At 41.0% G+C, this 13,614-nt stretch overlaps 4 protein-coding genes across 4 annotated transcripts; 1 reads left to right on the forward strand and 3 right to left on the reverse strand. All coding sequences in view use genetic code 12, as the record gives it.

Annotated features, from left to right (window-relative positions):
• Nucleotides 1-17: 17 nt before the first annotated feature.
• On the reverse strand, nt 18-3,884 carry CDR6 (ABC transporter family protein; the record flags this gene model as incomplete). Its single annotated transcript, XM_001385681.1, has 2 exons — nt 18-1,802; nt 1,908-3,884. 2 exons carry the CDS (start codon nt 3,882-3,884, stop codon nt 18-20), a joined length of 3,762 nt encoding a protein of 1,253 aa, XP_001385718.2.
• A 602-nt stretch (nt 3,885-4,486) lies between these two features.
• Nucleotides 4,487-5,803, reverse strand: PICST_61648 (predicted protein; the record flags this gene model as incomplete). Its single annotated transcript, XM_001385682.1, has 1 exon — nt 4,487-5,803. A coding segment is annotated over one exon (1,317 nt), but the record flags the coding sequence as incomplete, so codon positions are not given.
• Nucleotides 5,804-8,176: 2,373 nt separating this feature from the next.
• On the reverse strand, nt 8,177-8,873 carry ATP7 (ATP synthase d subunit; the record flags this gene model as incomplete). Its single annotated transcript, XM_001385683.1, has 1 exon — nt 8,177-8,873. The coding sequence occupies one exon, from the start codon at nt 8,871-8,873 to the stop codon at nt 8,346-8,348; it is 528 nt and encodes a 175-aa protein (XP_001385720.1).
• Nucleotides 8,874-9,448: 575 nt separating this feature from the next.
• Nucleotides 9,449-12,394, forward strand: PICST_32574 (predicted protein; the record flags this gene model as incomplete). The annotated part of the gene is made up of 1 exon (XM_001385318.1): nt 9,449-12,394. One exon carries the CDS (start codon nt 9,449-9,451, stop codon nt 12,392-12,394), a length of 2,946 nt encoding a protein of 981 aa, XP_001385355.2.
• Nucleotides 12,395-13,614: the final 1,220 nt, after the last annotated feature.

Here is a 13,614-nt window from a genome sequence, read left to right on the forward strand (position 1 = left end):
AATCCTAATAAATATATTTAATTGAAGTATTTCACTCTTGTATAGAGAGCAAGGATTGCTATTGCTCTATAAACAACAAGGCAAGCTACAAGAGCGCCAAAGAAAACCCCCAAATTGTGGTCTAACCCATAATAATACAATACAGCATCACCAGTATCCAAAGTACAGGTTTCCAAACCACAGTCGAAGGTCTGATCTTTGAAACCCAACTTGGCAGTGATACCCACCGCAAACTTCAATGGATTGATCCAGTTCACTGCTCTAAACAATATAGGCATCTGCAACGACATTGTACCACCCATGAAAATGGCAAACAGAATCGTGATTGCTAAGAGATTTGTTGCGAGTCCCAAATGATTGAAAATGGAATTGACAATTATACCAAGTGATTCACCAATGTTTAATGGGATGAACGAAGCAACGAACATAGTGAAGAACATAGCGGCATTTCGAGGCAAGCCTATTGCAAACACAATGAGCACAGCAAAGAAAACAACAGGCAAAATCTCAGTAGGCAATTCGTTGAGCAAGTAAGAAGCACTAAATTCGCAAACTCCATAAATACCGTCCTTGTATTCTTGGTAGAAGATATTTCTTTCTATTGGATACACCGATATGTTGTTGACTAATCCAACGAAGTAAAGATTTAACACTTCTTGCACCAAACCTAATCTGTTACTTATTCCGTCCCTGTTATTCCTCAAAGGTGCAAAATAAAGAGTCTGAATGATAGCCAATAAGATGACTTGGAACACCCTTGCAAAGAGAATATCAGGTGATCTTATTGAATTGAGTAACAGTCTCCTAATTAGAGCCATTAAGGTTGTCAGAAAAGGAAGCTTTTTACGATGATACTGTGTTAGATCAAGTGATGATCTCTTTAAATCCTTTGACAAAACTTGTCTTGAACCCTCCGTATTTGCCCAAGCAGAAACAAGAGTAGCAATTCTATTTTCACTTTCGGAAGATTCCTCATCAAGACCTCTTGAAACCAAATCCAAAAGATAGTTACCTTTATTGACGCCATCAGGGATTGGGTAATTAATCGATCGGAAGTATTCATCTATACCTTCACTCCCACCTGTGTAAACAACTCTTCCACCGCCAGCCATCAATAAGACATTATCAAACTTGGCGATCATATCTTCATTTGGTTGATGAATGGTGAGAATCACAGTTGTTTTACTGAGTTCACTTAGTTCTTTCAAAAGTGACAAAATGGATAAGGCAGTAGCCGAGTCTAAGCCAGAAGTAGGCTCATCCAAGAATAAGATCTTTGGTCGACTTAACAATTGAATAGCAATAGAGACTCTTCTCTTCTCACCTCCTGAGATCCCTTTAACCATATCGGAACCAATAACAGTGTCTGCACAATCTATGAGTCCTGTAACTCTGATCAATTTATTGATAATGGCAGGAATACGAGGATGCTCTTCATGAGGCAACCTAAATTGAGCTTGAAAGTACAAGGTTTCTCTTACAGTCAAAGTTCCAATTAAGGAATTATCGTGTTGAGTCACATATGCAGAAATACTTGCTAATTCCTTTCTTGCTATTTTATCACCGCCATTCAAACTTATCTCACCACCGTATTCAAATTTGGAAGAGTGTGACAATCTATTGGATAAAAAGTTCAAAAGACTTGTCTTTCCACTACCAGATGGACCCATAATTGCATTAATCGACGATGCCCTAAATTCTGAAGTAACTTCATTCAATATGGTTTTCGATACCTTGACTTTATGGATCCACTTACTAGTTATGACATTAAGTTTAATTTGATCGAGGAAGATACTAATGTTCTCGGAGGTGTGATCAGACTGGGTTGCTGGAACATCAAATAAGCCCGGAGTTCTAAAGAGATCGTCTGGACTGTCCATCTCTGCTGCAAAAGACTTTTTAGATACTTCATCATCTTCCTCTTCATCCTCTTCAGTTTCTTCTTCGCCAATTGTATTTGTCCTTGTCTTAGACATTTCCATTTCATAGTTCTTGAAATAAAGACCGATGATTGTTATAACGTAAAAGCCTGCCAACCAGGCAATCAAAATGCCAATAGGTTCAGCCACCCAATGCCGAGGATATCCTAAAACCAGCAATTGATAATTACCACTGTATTCAACACATTCAGCTTGGTCATTACTGGTGCAAACACCTTCCCAATCTGTTAGTTGATTTGCGTTCAATGCGCCAAAGGTGTACCAAAAGTAGGCAATATATTTGGTCCATTTGACATACACCGGCATGGTCGCAGCATTAACAAAGTAACCTGAGGCATTATTCTGAAGTTGGTAGAAGACATTGAGATACATACTCGATATGGCAAAATCGGAACCAATCGCAAAGAAAGCCATACCGGTCGACATACCAATAAATGAAGTCAATACCGTCAAAGCAAAATAGACGAAAAAATGACCTACACCTTCTCTCAAGCCCCACATAAAATAGGTAATGATAGCAAAGATTGCAGCTAATGGGAAATCCTCTAAGAGGACTTTGCCCAATCTTCTAGAAATCACAAAACCAGGAATACTTGAATAGTTTTCTTTGTATTCTCTGAAGAAGTTCCTACCATCGGGTCCCCATAATCTCTCCAATTCAATGAATACAGGGGCAAACCCAATAATTTCCATCATAATGTATAAGGACGAAATAAGCGATCTAATACCTGAAAGGTCATGGACAGGTCTATAGAACATCCAACCTAAGGTAACTGCGGTAACAAGAGATCCACCGTCTAGAGCCAAGAGAGAGAGCTTATCACGATACGTTAAAAGAAATGTTCTTCTGGTCAAAATGTAGACTTCTTTGAAGAAAGAGATTCTATCTTGCTTTGGTCTTTCGAATACCTTCATTAGATCTTTTAAGCTCCCATCACCATCAAAAATATCTGTCAGATTGAAGGGACTATATTCATTCCAATATTCAACCAAGCGATCGATTCTTTTGGATGTAAGCTCTTCATTTGCCTTTGTAGTAGAGTCCTTAACTGCAATATCCATGATATAGTCGATGAAATTCGACGATTTGTGGCTGCTAATTGTGTTCTTGCTAAGGAAACTGATTCTGTTGAAGTAGGAAGCAGATTCTGCAAGGTCTCCATAGTATACCATTCTTCCTCCACTGGTTATCAAGCAAATCTTATCAAATAGCTTTGTGATTTCCAAACGGGGCTGATGAATCGACATGACCACCGTGACTCCAAATTCCGGAGACGATAACTTTTTCAAAACTTGAACCAATTTCAAGGCATTACTAGCATCCAAGCCGGTAGTTGGTTCATCAAGGAAAAGAACGGAAGGCTTATTGAGCAATTGAACAGCCAACGACAATCTTCTCTGTTCACCACCGGATAGGTTGATTCTTTGGGTGAAGGAGACAACTCTCGTATTTCTTAAGTGGGAGATTTCTAAAGTATCTAGCAACGATTCAATGAGAGCAATCTTTTCATTTTGCAGAACCAGCGGTGGTAATCTCAAGTCTGCCTGGAACCTCAATGTTTCAAAGGCAGTAAGACCTGGCAAAAACACATCAGACTGTTGAAGATACGAGTTCTTGATTCTCTTGTCGCCATTGGGAGTTGAAAACTCTACATAGCCTGAGAAGTCCAAGCTGTGGTTCTCCACATTTAATCTGGTAGAAAGGGTATTAAGCAAAGTTGTTTTGCCAGAGCCTGAACCTCCAACTATAGCCATCATTTCACCGGCCTGAATGTCGAACGACACATTGTCAAGGATCTTGGGGTTAGCAGCCAGCGACTCCAACTCCTTTTCATTACTGTTCTGTCTCGTCTTTTTCTTTTTTTCCTTTACTGATACCACTAGGTTTCTAACCAGAATGCTAACTCTGTGATGAGGCTCTATGGCCAATACTTCTGCGTTCATGTTATCTGATAATGGTCAGATGCAGTATGGAGAAGAGAGCAAGCACATCAAACAGGAAGAATGTCCAACAGTTTATATACGGCTTCTATCATCATAGAGATTTCAGAGTTATGACTGAATCTGCTTCAGGCTAAGAAAATTGAAGAAGAAAAGTAGTGATTGAATCCTTCATAAAATGTTCGGCTTAAGCGATCACTCGGATCCGGTGCGTATGACAAATGAATGGTTGCAAACAAATGGCCGGAGTTCGGTTCTAGACGCAATTCCTGCGAGCAAATGGCGGCTGAACCACAGTTGCGCAACCTTAATTACTTTTTTCAGACCTGGTTCACTTCGAATTTTGTATCTGTCTTCTATTAGTTTCAAGATAAGTCCATATAAGAATGGGAACAACGTCCGCATGATAGTATGTACGAAGAACCATCAGTTTCAAGAGAAGGGTCTTATTAGTAATTCTACGTGCCAAGCTTTGTTGTACAGAATAAAGATTGTTCGATTCATATAAGCCAATATGGGTTCTAGGCATCTACATTGACGATTTCGTTCACTTAGAACCGCAATTGCTATCCTATTAAGGTATTGAGCTATGTATGGTACTGTTTCTACTTAGAAATCGATGCTAGCGGATCGAATAAGTTCTGGATTCGCGTATGTTTGAAAATTCTCATTCCCATGGTTGTTCCATTGATTAAATCGGCATTAGATCTGGCGCTGACAAATCTGGAATCGATACGGTTTAGACCGTTTTTCCAGGTCTTGATAACTGTCCATACGAAGATGGAGTAGATCAAGCCGGCAAAGATGTCAAAACGCCAGTGGTGGTCTAAGTAAAGAGCAGCCCACCATTGGCCAAACAAATACACCATGGCCATGAGTTTGAAGATGCTAGTTCTGGAGTAGTAACACACAAAGAAGAACACCAAGCTCGATGTACAGGCATGGATAGAAGGACAGGAAGCGAATTTGTTAGGAATGGCATAGTAGACGTATCTGTACATGCTGGAGCCAAACTTCATATCTTGTCTGGTTATTCCATCTGTGTATGTCATTTCGAAACTCGGTACCTTGTGTTCTCCGTACAATTTGATGAATAGTGGTGGGGCTGTGGGTATGACAAAGTGAGTGAGTACCACCAAAATGTTCTGTGCCCCTATAGACAAAGCGTAGAGTTTGAGGGCTCCTGGAGGATGGAAAAAATAGAGCCAAGCTCCGATAAATGGAGGTATGGTGAAATGCAAAACGACATAGAATACCCAAGCTACGATATTGAGCACTTTGGATAACGATATCGAAAATGAATGAAGAATATTGATGATAAACCACGACATGGCCAATAGCACTGGAGGAGCCAAGTTCCAGCAGTTTACTGGCCGACAAGAGCCTTTTTCCAGAAAATGTGATTCTATTACAAATGCGTCATCTAGTTCTGCAATGGTCAAGTCAGATGTCGAGGAGCTAAAATCATGGGGCTCTAAAATGGGACTGGTGGTCCTTGACAATTGGAACGACGATGTTGGGGAATTTAATGTGTTACCTGAAGATGTGCAGCTTGAGATAGGTAAGATGGGTGCTATGGGGTAAATAGGCTCCGGATGGAGAAAAGTACGTTTGCTAGTGTATTCCGGCTCGTAGACCGGGGTGATGCGATAGTGACGGGCCAACAACCAACTGGCTGAGGCGATGCAAAGAAGAAAGGTGACAGCACCGATGGACTGGTGGGTATGGATGTCAAAGAGATATCTCTCTAACCAGAGTAGGCCCCGCGAACATATATGGCTCGGACGAGGGATGTAGTTGAGAAGGGCCGTGAGAAAGACCCACACGAGGATAAGCAGCGAGTTGAGGGTTATCTTTTTGAAGTAGGCTAGGAGGGTTCGATGGTTCAAGACCGAAGTGGTGAGCCGTACAAAGAACTGGTAGGGAGCGTCCACCCTCAGCAGACGGAATGGGACGGCTGGGGTGGAAACAGAATTCTTTCTGAGAATCACTTTGAGGGACCACCGGGGTGGAAAAACTGATAAGAGCTAAAGAGTGAAAGTAAAACAAGTAAGGAAGGAAGTGAAAGACACCAATAGCGAGAAAAGACTAGACAGATAAGCTTGGGTGATGCTGGGCGCACCCGTGGTATATAAGGATGACAATCTCGAGTATTACAAACAAAGGTTCAAGAAAAAAAGAATACGAAATACAAAACATCAGATTCTGAAGAAGGTTTGAAGCTACCACAGGTAAACTAAGAATAGTGAAAAAACCACAAAAGCTTGCAGGTACAATCGGTATCTGGTGAAGAGATCTAGCTAGAAAAAGAGGCTCATTATCCGTGACTAGTATGACGGAAACCATGAAGAATGTCTCGTCTCTTTGATTACGGCTTCAGAGTGGCTTCAGTTCGTCTTCAGTTTGCTCCACACATCATCTTACAACCGTTCGCATGTGTAGATATGGACGTCAGGGCATCATCCGATTGTTCCTTGTCTTTATAACCCAGCATAATGGCACACGACCGTAGCTTAAGATGTGCGAAAATATTTTAAGTGTTAAATATTTTTAGCAGGGTACCTGCAGACGATCTGGGTGGAACAACTCGGAGTCGTGCCCCCTAGCGAGACCGAGGTGGAGGAGAGGTTGGGCGTAAACGGTGGGAGAGGCGATATAGAGCATGGAGAGATTTGGCAGTGGTGAATACGTGAGATGGATACGTGTAGAAGTGCTTGTGTAGACGTTATCGGTGTGAATTCTGTATGTATCGGAAGATTTTGATGATGAGATGTCGTGTTCGTCATAGCACATAACCAAGTCCAGATTATTCCCCGAAGAGGCACTAGTACCGAAAATCGAGTAATGCACAGCCCCCATAGAACGGAAGCACAATTGACTAATTCTGGGACCGAGACAATGAATACTGAACATAAGAGACAGATATACAGTGCCATACTGAACATAACTCAGCTACCATACAGTGCCTTCCTCTGTGCACACACGGTAGCCGACACCAAACACATTTCTCCAACATAAACAACACGACGCCGCGTTTCAGACCAGATCCATTTTAGCCAGATTCTATTGTTATCAATGGTAAAGAAAACAGTGGATAAATAGAGTCGTTCTCATCGACAATATCATCGACATTCTCATCGACATAATCATTAAAAGTAGATCGTTTCGTAGTATATTTGGCTAGCAAAGATTACCCTTGTTTTGCAACTGAGTACATCGGTCATAGTATAAGTATATATGCAAATGGTAGATGAAGTCGAGACCACTCTATGATATGGTGGTTATACCCCCCGGAAGGGCGGTACTATCCAAGCTTGAGTTGGTAAATTCCACCTGTCACTGTTTCTTCCACGATCGTGAACAGAGCCGTGTTTTCGTACGGATGGTAGCCGGCAACACTGTAGTGATTCCGTGTTTGTCAGCACGACACTGGGACGGGGTGCGGGGGGTTACGAGGCTCGGACCGCAGTTGCAGGGCTTCGGGGATCTCGTAGCCTATTTAGACGATATCGCGGGGGGACATGTTAGCTTGGATGTAGTGATGGCAACCCTTGTGGTAGACAACATCTCTGCCTTCTACTGGGATTTAAGGGTGGCTGATAGCGACAATTATAGAAGCTTGGGTTTGAACGAGTTTGTGCTGGCTGCGAAATGGTACACCAGATTAGTAGAAGTCGTGCTGCGAATCCTGGCCAGGTACAAATGCAATGTCATCGTCACTAGCTACGATGTCTCTTTCGACCGAGGATACGACCAAAAGAATGAGAGAAAACATCATTCCCAGGATAACGACACGATGGCTGCGGTGTCGTACTTGCCCGAAAGCTATCTTCTACGATTTGATCATTTGGTGCATATGGAGAGCGGAATGGTAAGAGAGTACAACCGCCGTAGCAGGAAATGGGAAATGTTGGGAGAGATAAGCTAGTTTATACTAATGAATATAAAAGAATATGGTTGCGAAAATTGTGTATTTGTTCCATTCAAATTAAAAAAGTGAATCTGTAACAGGCAATGATAATATTAGAAGGTAATGTACAGCTATTGTACATTAATGTACGTTTGCTAAGTATGTTGAGCATAGAAAGTTCAAATCTTCAGACATATTAGCATTGAAGTTTACAACCGTATTGGTATAGTGTATCGTTCTATATTAAACACACATAAGAATCAAACAAAACTTTTACAATGGCAATAAAAATGACCCAGAAGCACTTTTTCATAATACATCCCACAACTCAGACATACATCCCCTACAGGTTGTAATTTCTACAACTACTAGTCTACACTTCACTCTATTCTAATGTATATTCTTGTTGAGTAATTTTGAACGATTATGGCATGCTAAACTCGAACAATCGGAAAATGAATGGGAAATCAGAAATAAATAACATGAAAACCTATGCTTGCTTTGCTCGCTTACTTTGCTTCCTTACCAGCTTTGCTTGCTTGCTTTCTTTGCTCTTACATGACAGTCAAGTCACCGAACTTTTCCTTGTAGCCTGGAACATCCCACTTACCGTTCTTGACCATGTACTTGACCTTTTCATCCAAGTCTGGTCTGGCCTTAGCAACGTCGTCGACGGTCAATTGGTCGAATGGTCTGGCACCTTCAATGTCCTTAAGGGTGGTTTGCAATTGGGCAATTTCTTCCAACACAGACTTTTCAGTCAACTTGGCATTTTCAATAGCCTTCTGTTCAAAGATTTCAATGTTCTTCAAGTTCTTTGAAACGTCAATAGTGACTGGCTTGTAGGCGTTAACAGCCTTTTCGATTTCATCGATGACCTTGGTGTTCTTCAAGACGGATCTGTAGTAGGCAAAGTCGACTGTGGTAGGTTGTTGTGCTAAAGTCAATTGGTCTTTCTTGGCTTCGTCGTGTCTCTTCTTGAATGCAGTTAACGAGGCAGCAGTGGATCCAGTCAATCCAAGGGACGAGATGACCTTGGTCCAGTTCAACTTGGTGGCAGCAGTCTTGGCAACAGATGACATGTTGTGGTGTATTGAAGAATGTAGATGTAGCTGTAGAGTATAGTAAGACTGATTAGTTGTTGAAATTTTCAATTTTCCTGGTCCGGTACACCTGACTCGTTAACCAATGAGAGTAGTGACAAGAAAGGTGGTACTCGCACGACTCCGAGTGCGAACCTCTCTCTGTTAGCACTGTAGAATATGGGGTTTGTACAGTATATTCAGTATGTAGTCTCAAGTATGGTACAGTACTACAGGCAAATGTAACAATTTCTTCTGATTAGAATGTTAATATAAACTGCAAAGTCAAGAAGTGAAAGAGACATCCATTCTGCTGATTATCCTCTTCATTTCTTTATTCTTCAATAATACCAAATTTCTGCGTATGCTCTATTCTTACAGTGTCTCTCCCAGTGAGAGATCTAACTTTTCAGATCCTAATCGCACCATATAGCTCACGTGAACACAGTATACCATCCACTTTTCACTATTTTGATCTAACTCCATATTTACACGTAGATAATCATAAACTTCTAAATTTCTTCATCTTCTAAATTCCTTACTCGCATTCTCATCTCACCATGCCGCCTGTACAGATGAAAGGGTTGAATCAATTCATCGTAGATATCCGCAATTCCAAAGATATCGAAGAAGAAAAGAAGCGAATCAATTTGGAGCTTAATAACATTCAGTCCAAATTCAACTCCAACATCAACAGCTACCAGAAGAAAAAGTATGTCTGCAAGTTGATCTACATCTACTTGAGTGGCTATGCAGATTCAGTCGATTTTGGTTTAAAGGAGTCTTTCCAGCTTGTGTGCTCCTCCAGCCATTCCGAAAAGCAGTTGGGCTATTTGGCACTTCTGGTTCTCATCAATAACGACAAATCCACGCAATCCACGCGTGACTTCTTGGACTCTTTGTTGGACCAAGTGCATCTGTATTTGATCAAGGATCTTCAATCGTCCAACGAAGACACGAACTGTCTTGCTGTTCAATTCATTGCTTCCAACTTCAACTTACCAGAATCCACGACTGTCAGAGTTAACGAAGCTGACGAGTCGGCTCCAAAATGGTTGGAGTTGATAGATATCGTCTACTCGTTTGTCACGTCTCCTATCCACAAGTCTGTTATCAAAAAGAAAGCAGCTATTGCATTGTACTCCTTGTTGAAGTTATATCCCCAGGTTTTGATCTCTAACAACAACTGGATTCCTAGATTGCTATCTCTTGCTGACGACAAGGATTACGGCGTATCCATTGCCAGCATCCCCTTGATACAATTCGTAGTCAAGCTGAAGCCTCAGTTTGTGAAAGCGATTATTCCGGCTATCTCTTTGAAATTGTACAATATCATCATAGAGAATAAGTGTCCAGAAGAATACTACTATTACAAGTCCCCAGCTCCTTGGTTGGTAGTCAAGCTCTTACAGTTGATAGAATACTTCTTTTTCTTGAGTGACACAAACGACTACGCTGTTTTGTCAATAGCGGATTTAGACGAACAAACTCTTAACAACTTGAGACTGGTGGTAGCCCAATCGATTCAAAATGCATCTCAGCCTATAAAGGGTTTGCCCAATAGAAACTCGCAAAGTTCAACCTTGTTTCAAGCAGTGTCGTTGGCAGTTTTCTTGGACGCCTCTTCAGATGCCATCAATGGAGCTATCAATGCTCTTATGATGTTGCTTACTTCAAACGAGACAAATACAAGATACCTTGCTCTAGACGCTCTCATCAAACTCACAGCAAGACTGACTTCAAACAATTTGTCAGCTTCACCCTCCATCGACGAAAAGTACACCAAGATATTCAAATTATTGTATGACAGAGACATTTCTGTTAGAAGAAAGTCGTTGGACTTACTCTACACCATTACTAATGCTTCGAGTTACAGTATGGTTATAACTAAATTGCTAGACTACTTTCCTTTATGTGACTTCACCTTAAAACCCGAATTGGCTATTAAAATCGCCGTTTTGGCCGAAAAATTTGCTACAGACTCCACCTGGTATGTCACCACCATGTTGAAATTATTATCCATTAGTGGAGGCGTCAATTCCAATGGAACGAATTACATTGGGAATGAAGTATGGGAGAGGATTGTTCAGATTATCGTCAACAACGAAGACTTACAAAAGAAAACATCAAAATTGATTATTAACTTATTGAAAAAACCATTTTCTTCTACTGACAACACTCCAATTGCTCTTTCTGAAAATCTTATTAAAGTAGCCGCTTTTGTACTTGGGGAATATGGAGACCAAGTTACTTATATGTCTGAACTTAGTACCAAATTACAGTTTCATTTGCTTTATGATGCCTACTTTAAGGTGTCTTTGACTACAAGGGCCATGTTGTTAACAACTTTCTTAAAGTTCTTCGTTAAGTATCCAGATGAAGATTTCATTCCTGAAATTATGGATTTATTTGAGATTGAAGAACTTTCATTGGATTTAGAAATACAGACCAGAGCTCATGAATATCTTACATTGGCTACGCATAAGTATAGTCAGCAACTTTTCAAAGAAGTTTTGAAACCAATGCCTATTTTTGTTAAGAAAGAAAGTCATTTGATGGACAGAATAGGCAGTGTTAGTCACATTGTAGGTGTTAACAGATCCAAGTCACTAGTTTTAGCTAAAAACATTAGCAGTAACAAGTCAAAAGCAGCTAGAGGAATTGATTCTAGTCCTATTCTTGACGAGAACTCTGATGGATCGAATCCATTTGAAGAAGAATCGAAGCCAGTTGTTCTTTCTCCCAACTGGTATTCAGGCTACCACAGAATGTTGCATTACGATGCAGGTATCTTTTATGAAGATCAGCTCATCAAGATCACTTATAGAGTTATCAAGGAAGGCTGTGCCTTGACATTAAAACTTACGATCATCAACAATTCTGCCAAAACTGCAGGTACAGATATTACAGGGTTAACAGTATTGAATCTAGAGAGTTTAACTGATGACCATGACCCAAATTACGTTCTCAACTTAAAGCAACTCCCTGAATCCACATTTCACGATAAAGCCAACATGGAGATCTCAGTCAAAATAAGAAACGTAGTGGAAAACCACGAGAGTCCAATCTTATCGATCACATTCATGTGTGGTGGATCATTTAACACCCTAAATTTGAAGTTCCCTGTATTATTGTTGAAGACATTAACTTCAACGGCCTTAAACGGGTTGGATGAATTCAACAGACGTTGGGCTCAAATCGGAGAGTTATTGGGCCCTCAAGGAGAGTCTTCACAAGCTGTCAATCTTACTCACAGGTACAACTCTTCAAATATAGTTAGACTTTTGTCCAGATTAGGCTTTGCAGTCGTACATGCAACACTGGATGAAACCGATAACACTATTCTAGTGATGGGCGCAGGTATCTTGCATACGCAGAAGACTAACTACGGGGTTTTGGCTACATTGAAAAGTACAGATCAAGTGGGAAAAGAGTTTGAGGTTGCAATCAGATGTTCAGGCGGGGGAGTTGCCGAGGTTGTGGCTATTACGATGAAGGAGATTTTAGAAGGGAAGTTCTGACTTCCGTACAAGTACTATGTAATGAAATGAACTAGAAAAACACAGGGATCAATCAAAACAGGTCATAAAGGAAAATGTGAAAATAGTAGTATATTAGAGTATAGATAAATGAGGTTAATTTCTGCATGATTTTGTGGAGAACATTGAAACTTGTTGTAGATTATGGTGAAACGGCCGACTACTTATAATGGACATGTAGTGTGAATCTTGTACTCACAACACAGGGGAAATTTCATGGGTAAAGATTCTTGCCCCACATTCATAGCAAATTCGGAAAATTTCCTACACCAAAATGGCTGAGAAAGACTAGCGCACAAAAAGACAGCAGACCCAGATCTTCAGTTCGCAACACTACTATATTAGTAAATATGGAAGTAGGAATGTGTTCGTCCACAAGATCATATATGCCCTAATAGATCATGTCGAAGTTGAGAACTGCCTACTGAGACTTGTGTCGCTATTGCATGTGCATAATGGTTCCTCAAAAGCGAACAGTGATTTTTATGTTGCGAAATTTGGTGAACTTGATACGATAGAGTAGAACAAGTCCTTAGTTCGTTGTTTACTTCCCAGAGATGTAACAGAGCTGCCTCTGGTAGAGTCTATCTTGTCATTTTGCTACTTCCAGAGTATTGATAAACAAGTGCTACTCATGGACTTCAGTTCAGCCATCGCAATCTCACTTCCTAATCGGGGAAATTCTACAACCATTTCCTAATTAGGAAGTGCAACTGAAAATAAATTTTGCAACTGGTCTGAAGAATAGAGACGCCAGAATACCGCTTTGTGAGGGGATTGGGAGCAGAATTTTTTCATTTATAAGGCAACGAATTCCTTCCAGAAACAAGATGCTGACGCCACTGTTCACCTCTACCATCACCTACATTCCATCCTTTGTAAGAACTAAATCATGAGGGTTATAGCTTCCACCCTTGGGTTCTTGTTGGCCCTTCTAATGGTGGCCCTTCAGGTAAAGTCTGCACCAGCTCCAGCCATCGTCACCTTGTGGCAAACAATAACTCAAGATGCTGCTCCAACCAGTACACTCATTGCAGTATTACCAGGTTCGCCTGCTTCTTTACCAGCAGCTCCAGTAGCAGCACCAGTGGCAGCTCCAGTAGCAGCACCAGTAGCAGCACCAGTAGCAGCACCAGTAGCAGCTCCAGTAGCAGCACCAGTGGCATCACCAGTAGCAGCTCCAGTAGCAGCACCTGCTTCAT

The sequence above is a fragment of the Scheffersomyces stipitis genome, chromosome 6 (assembly GCF_000209165.1).
Source record: "Scheffersomyces stipitis CBS 6054 chromosome 6, complete sequence".
NCBI lineage: Eukaryota > Fungi > Ascomycota > Pichiomycetes > Serinales > Debaryomycetaceae > Scheffersomyces > Scheffersomyces stipitis.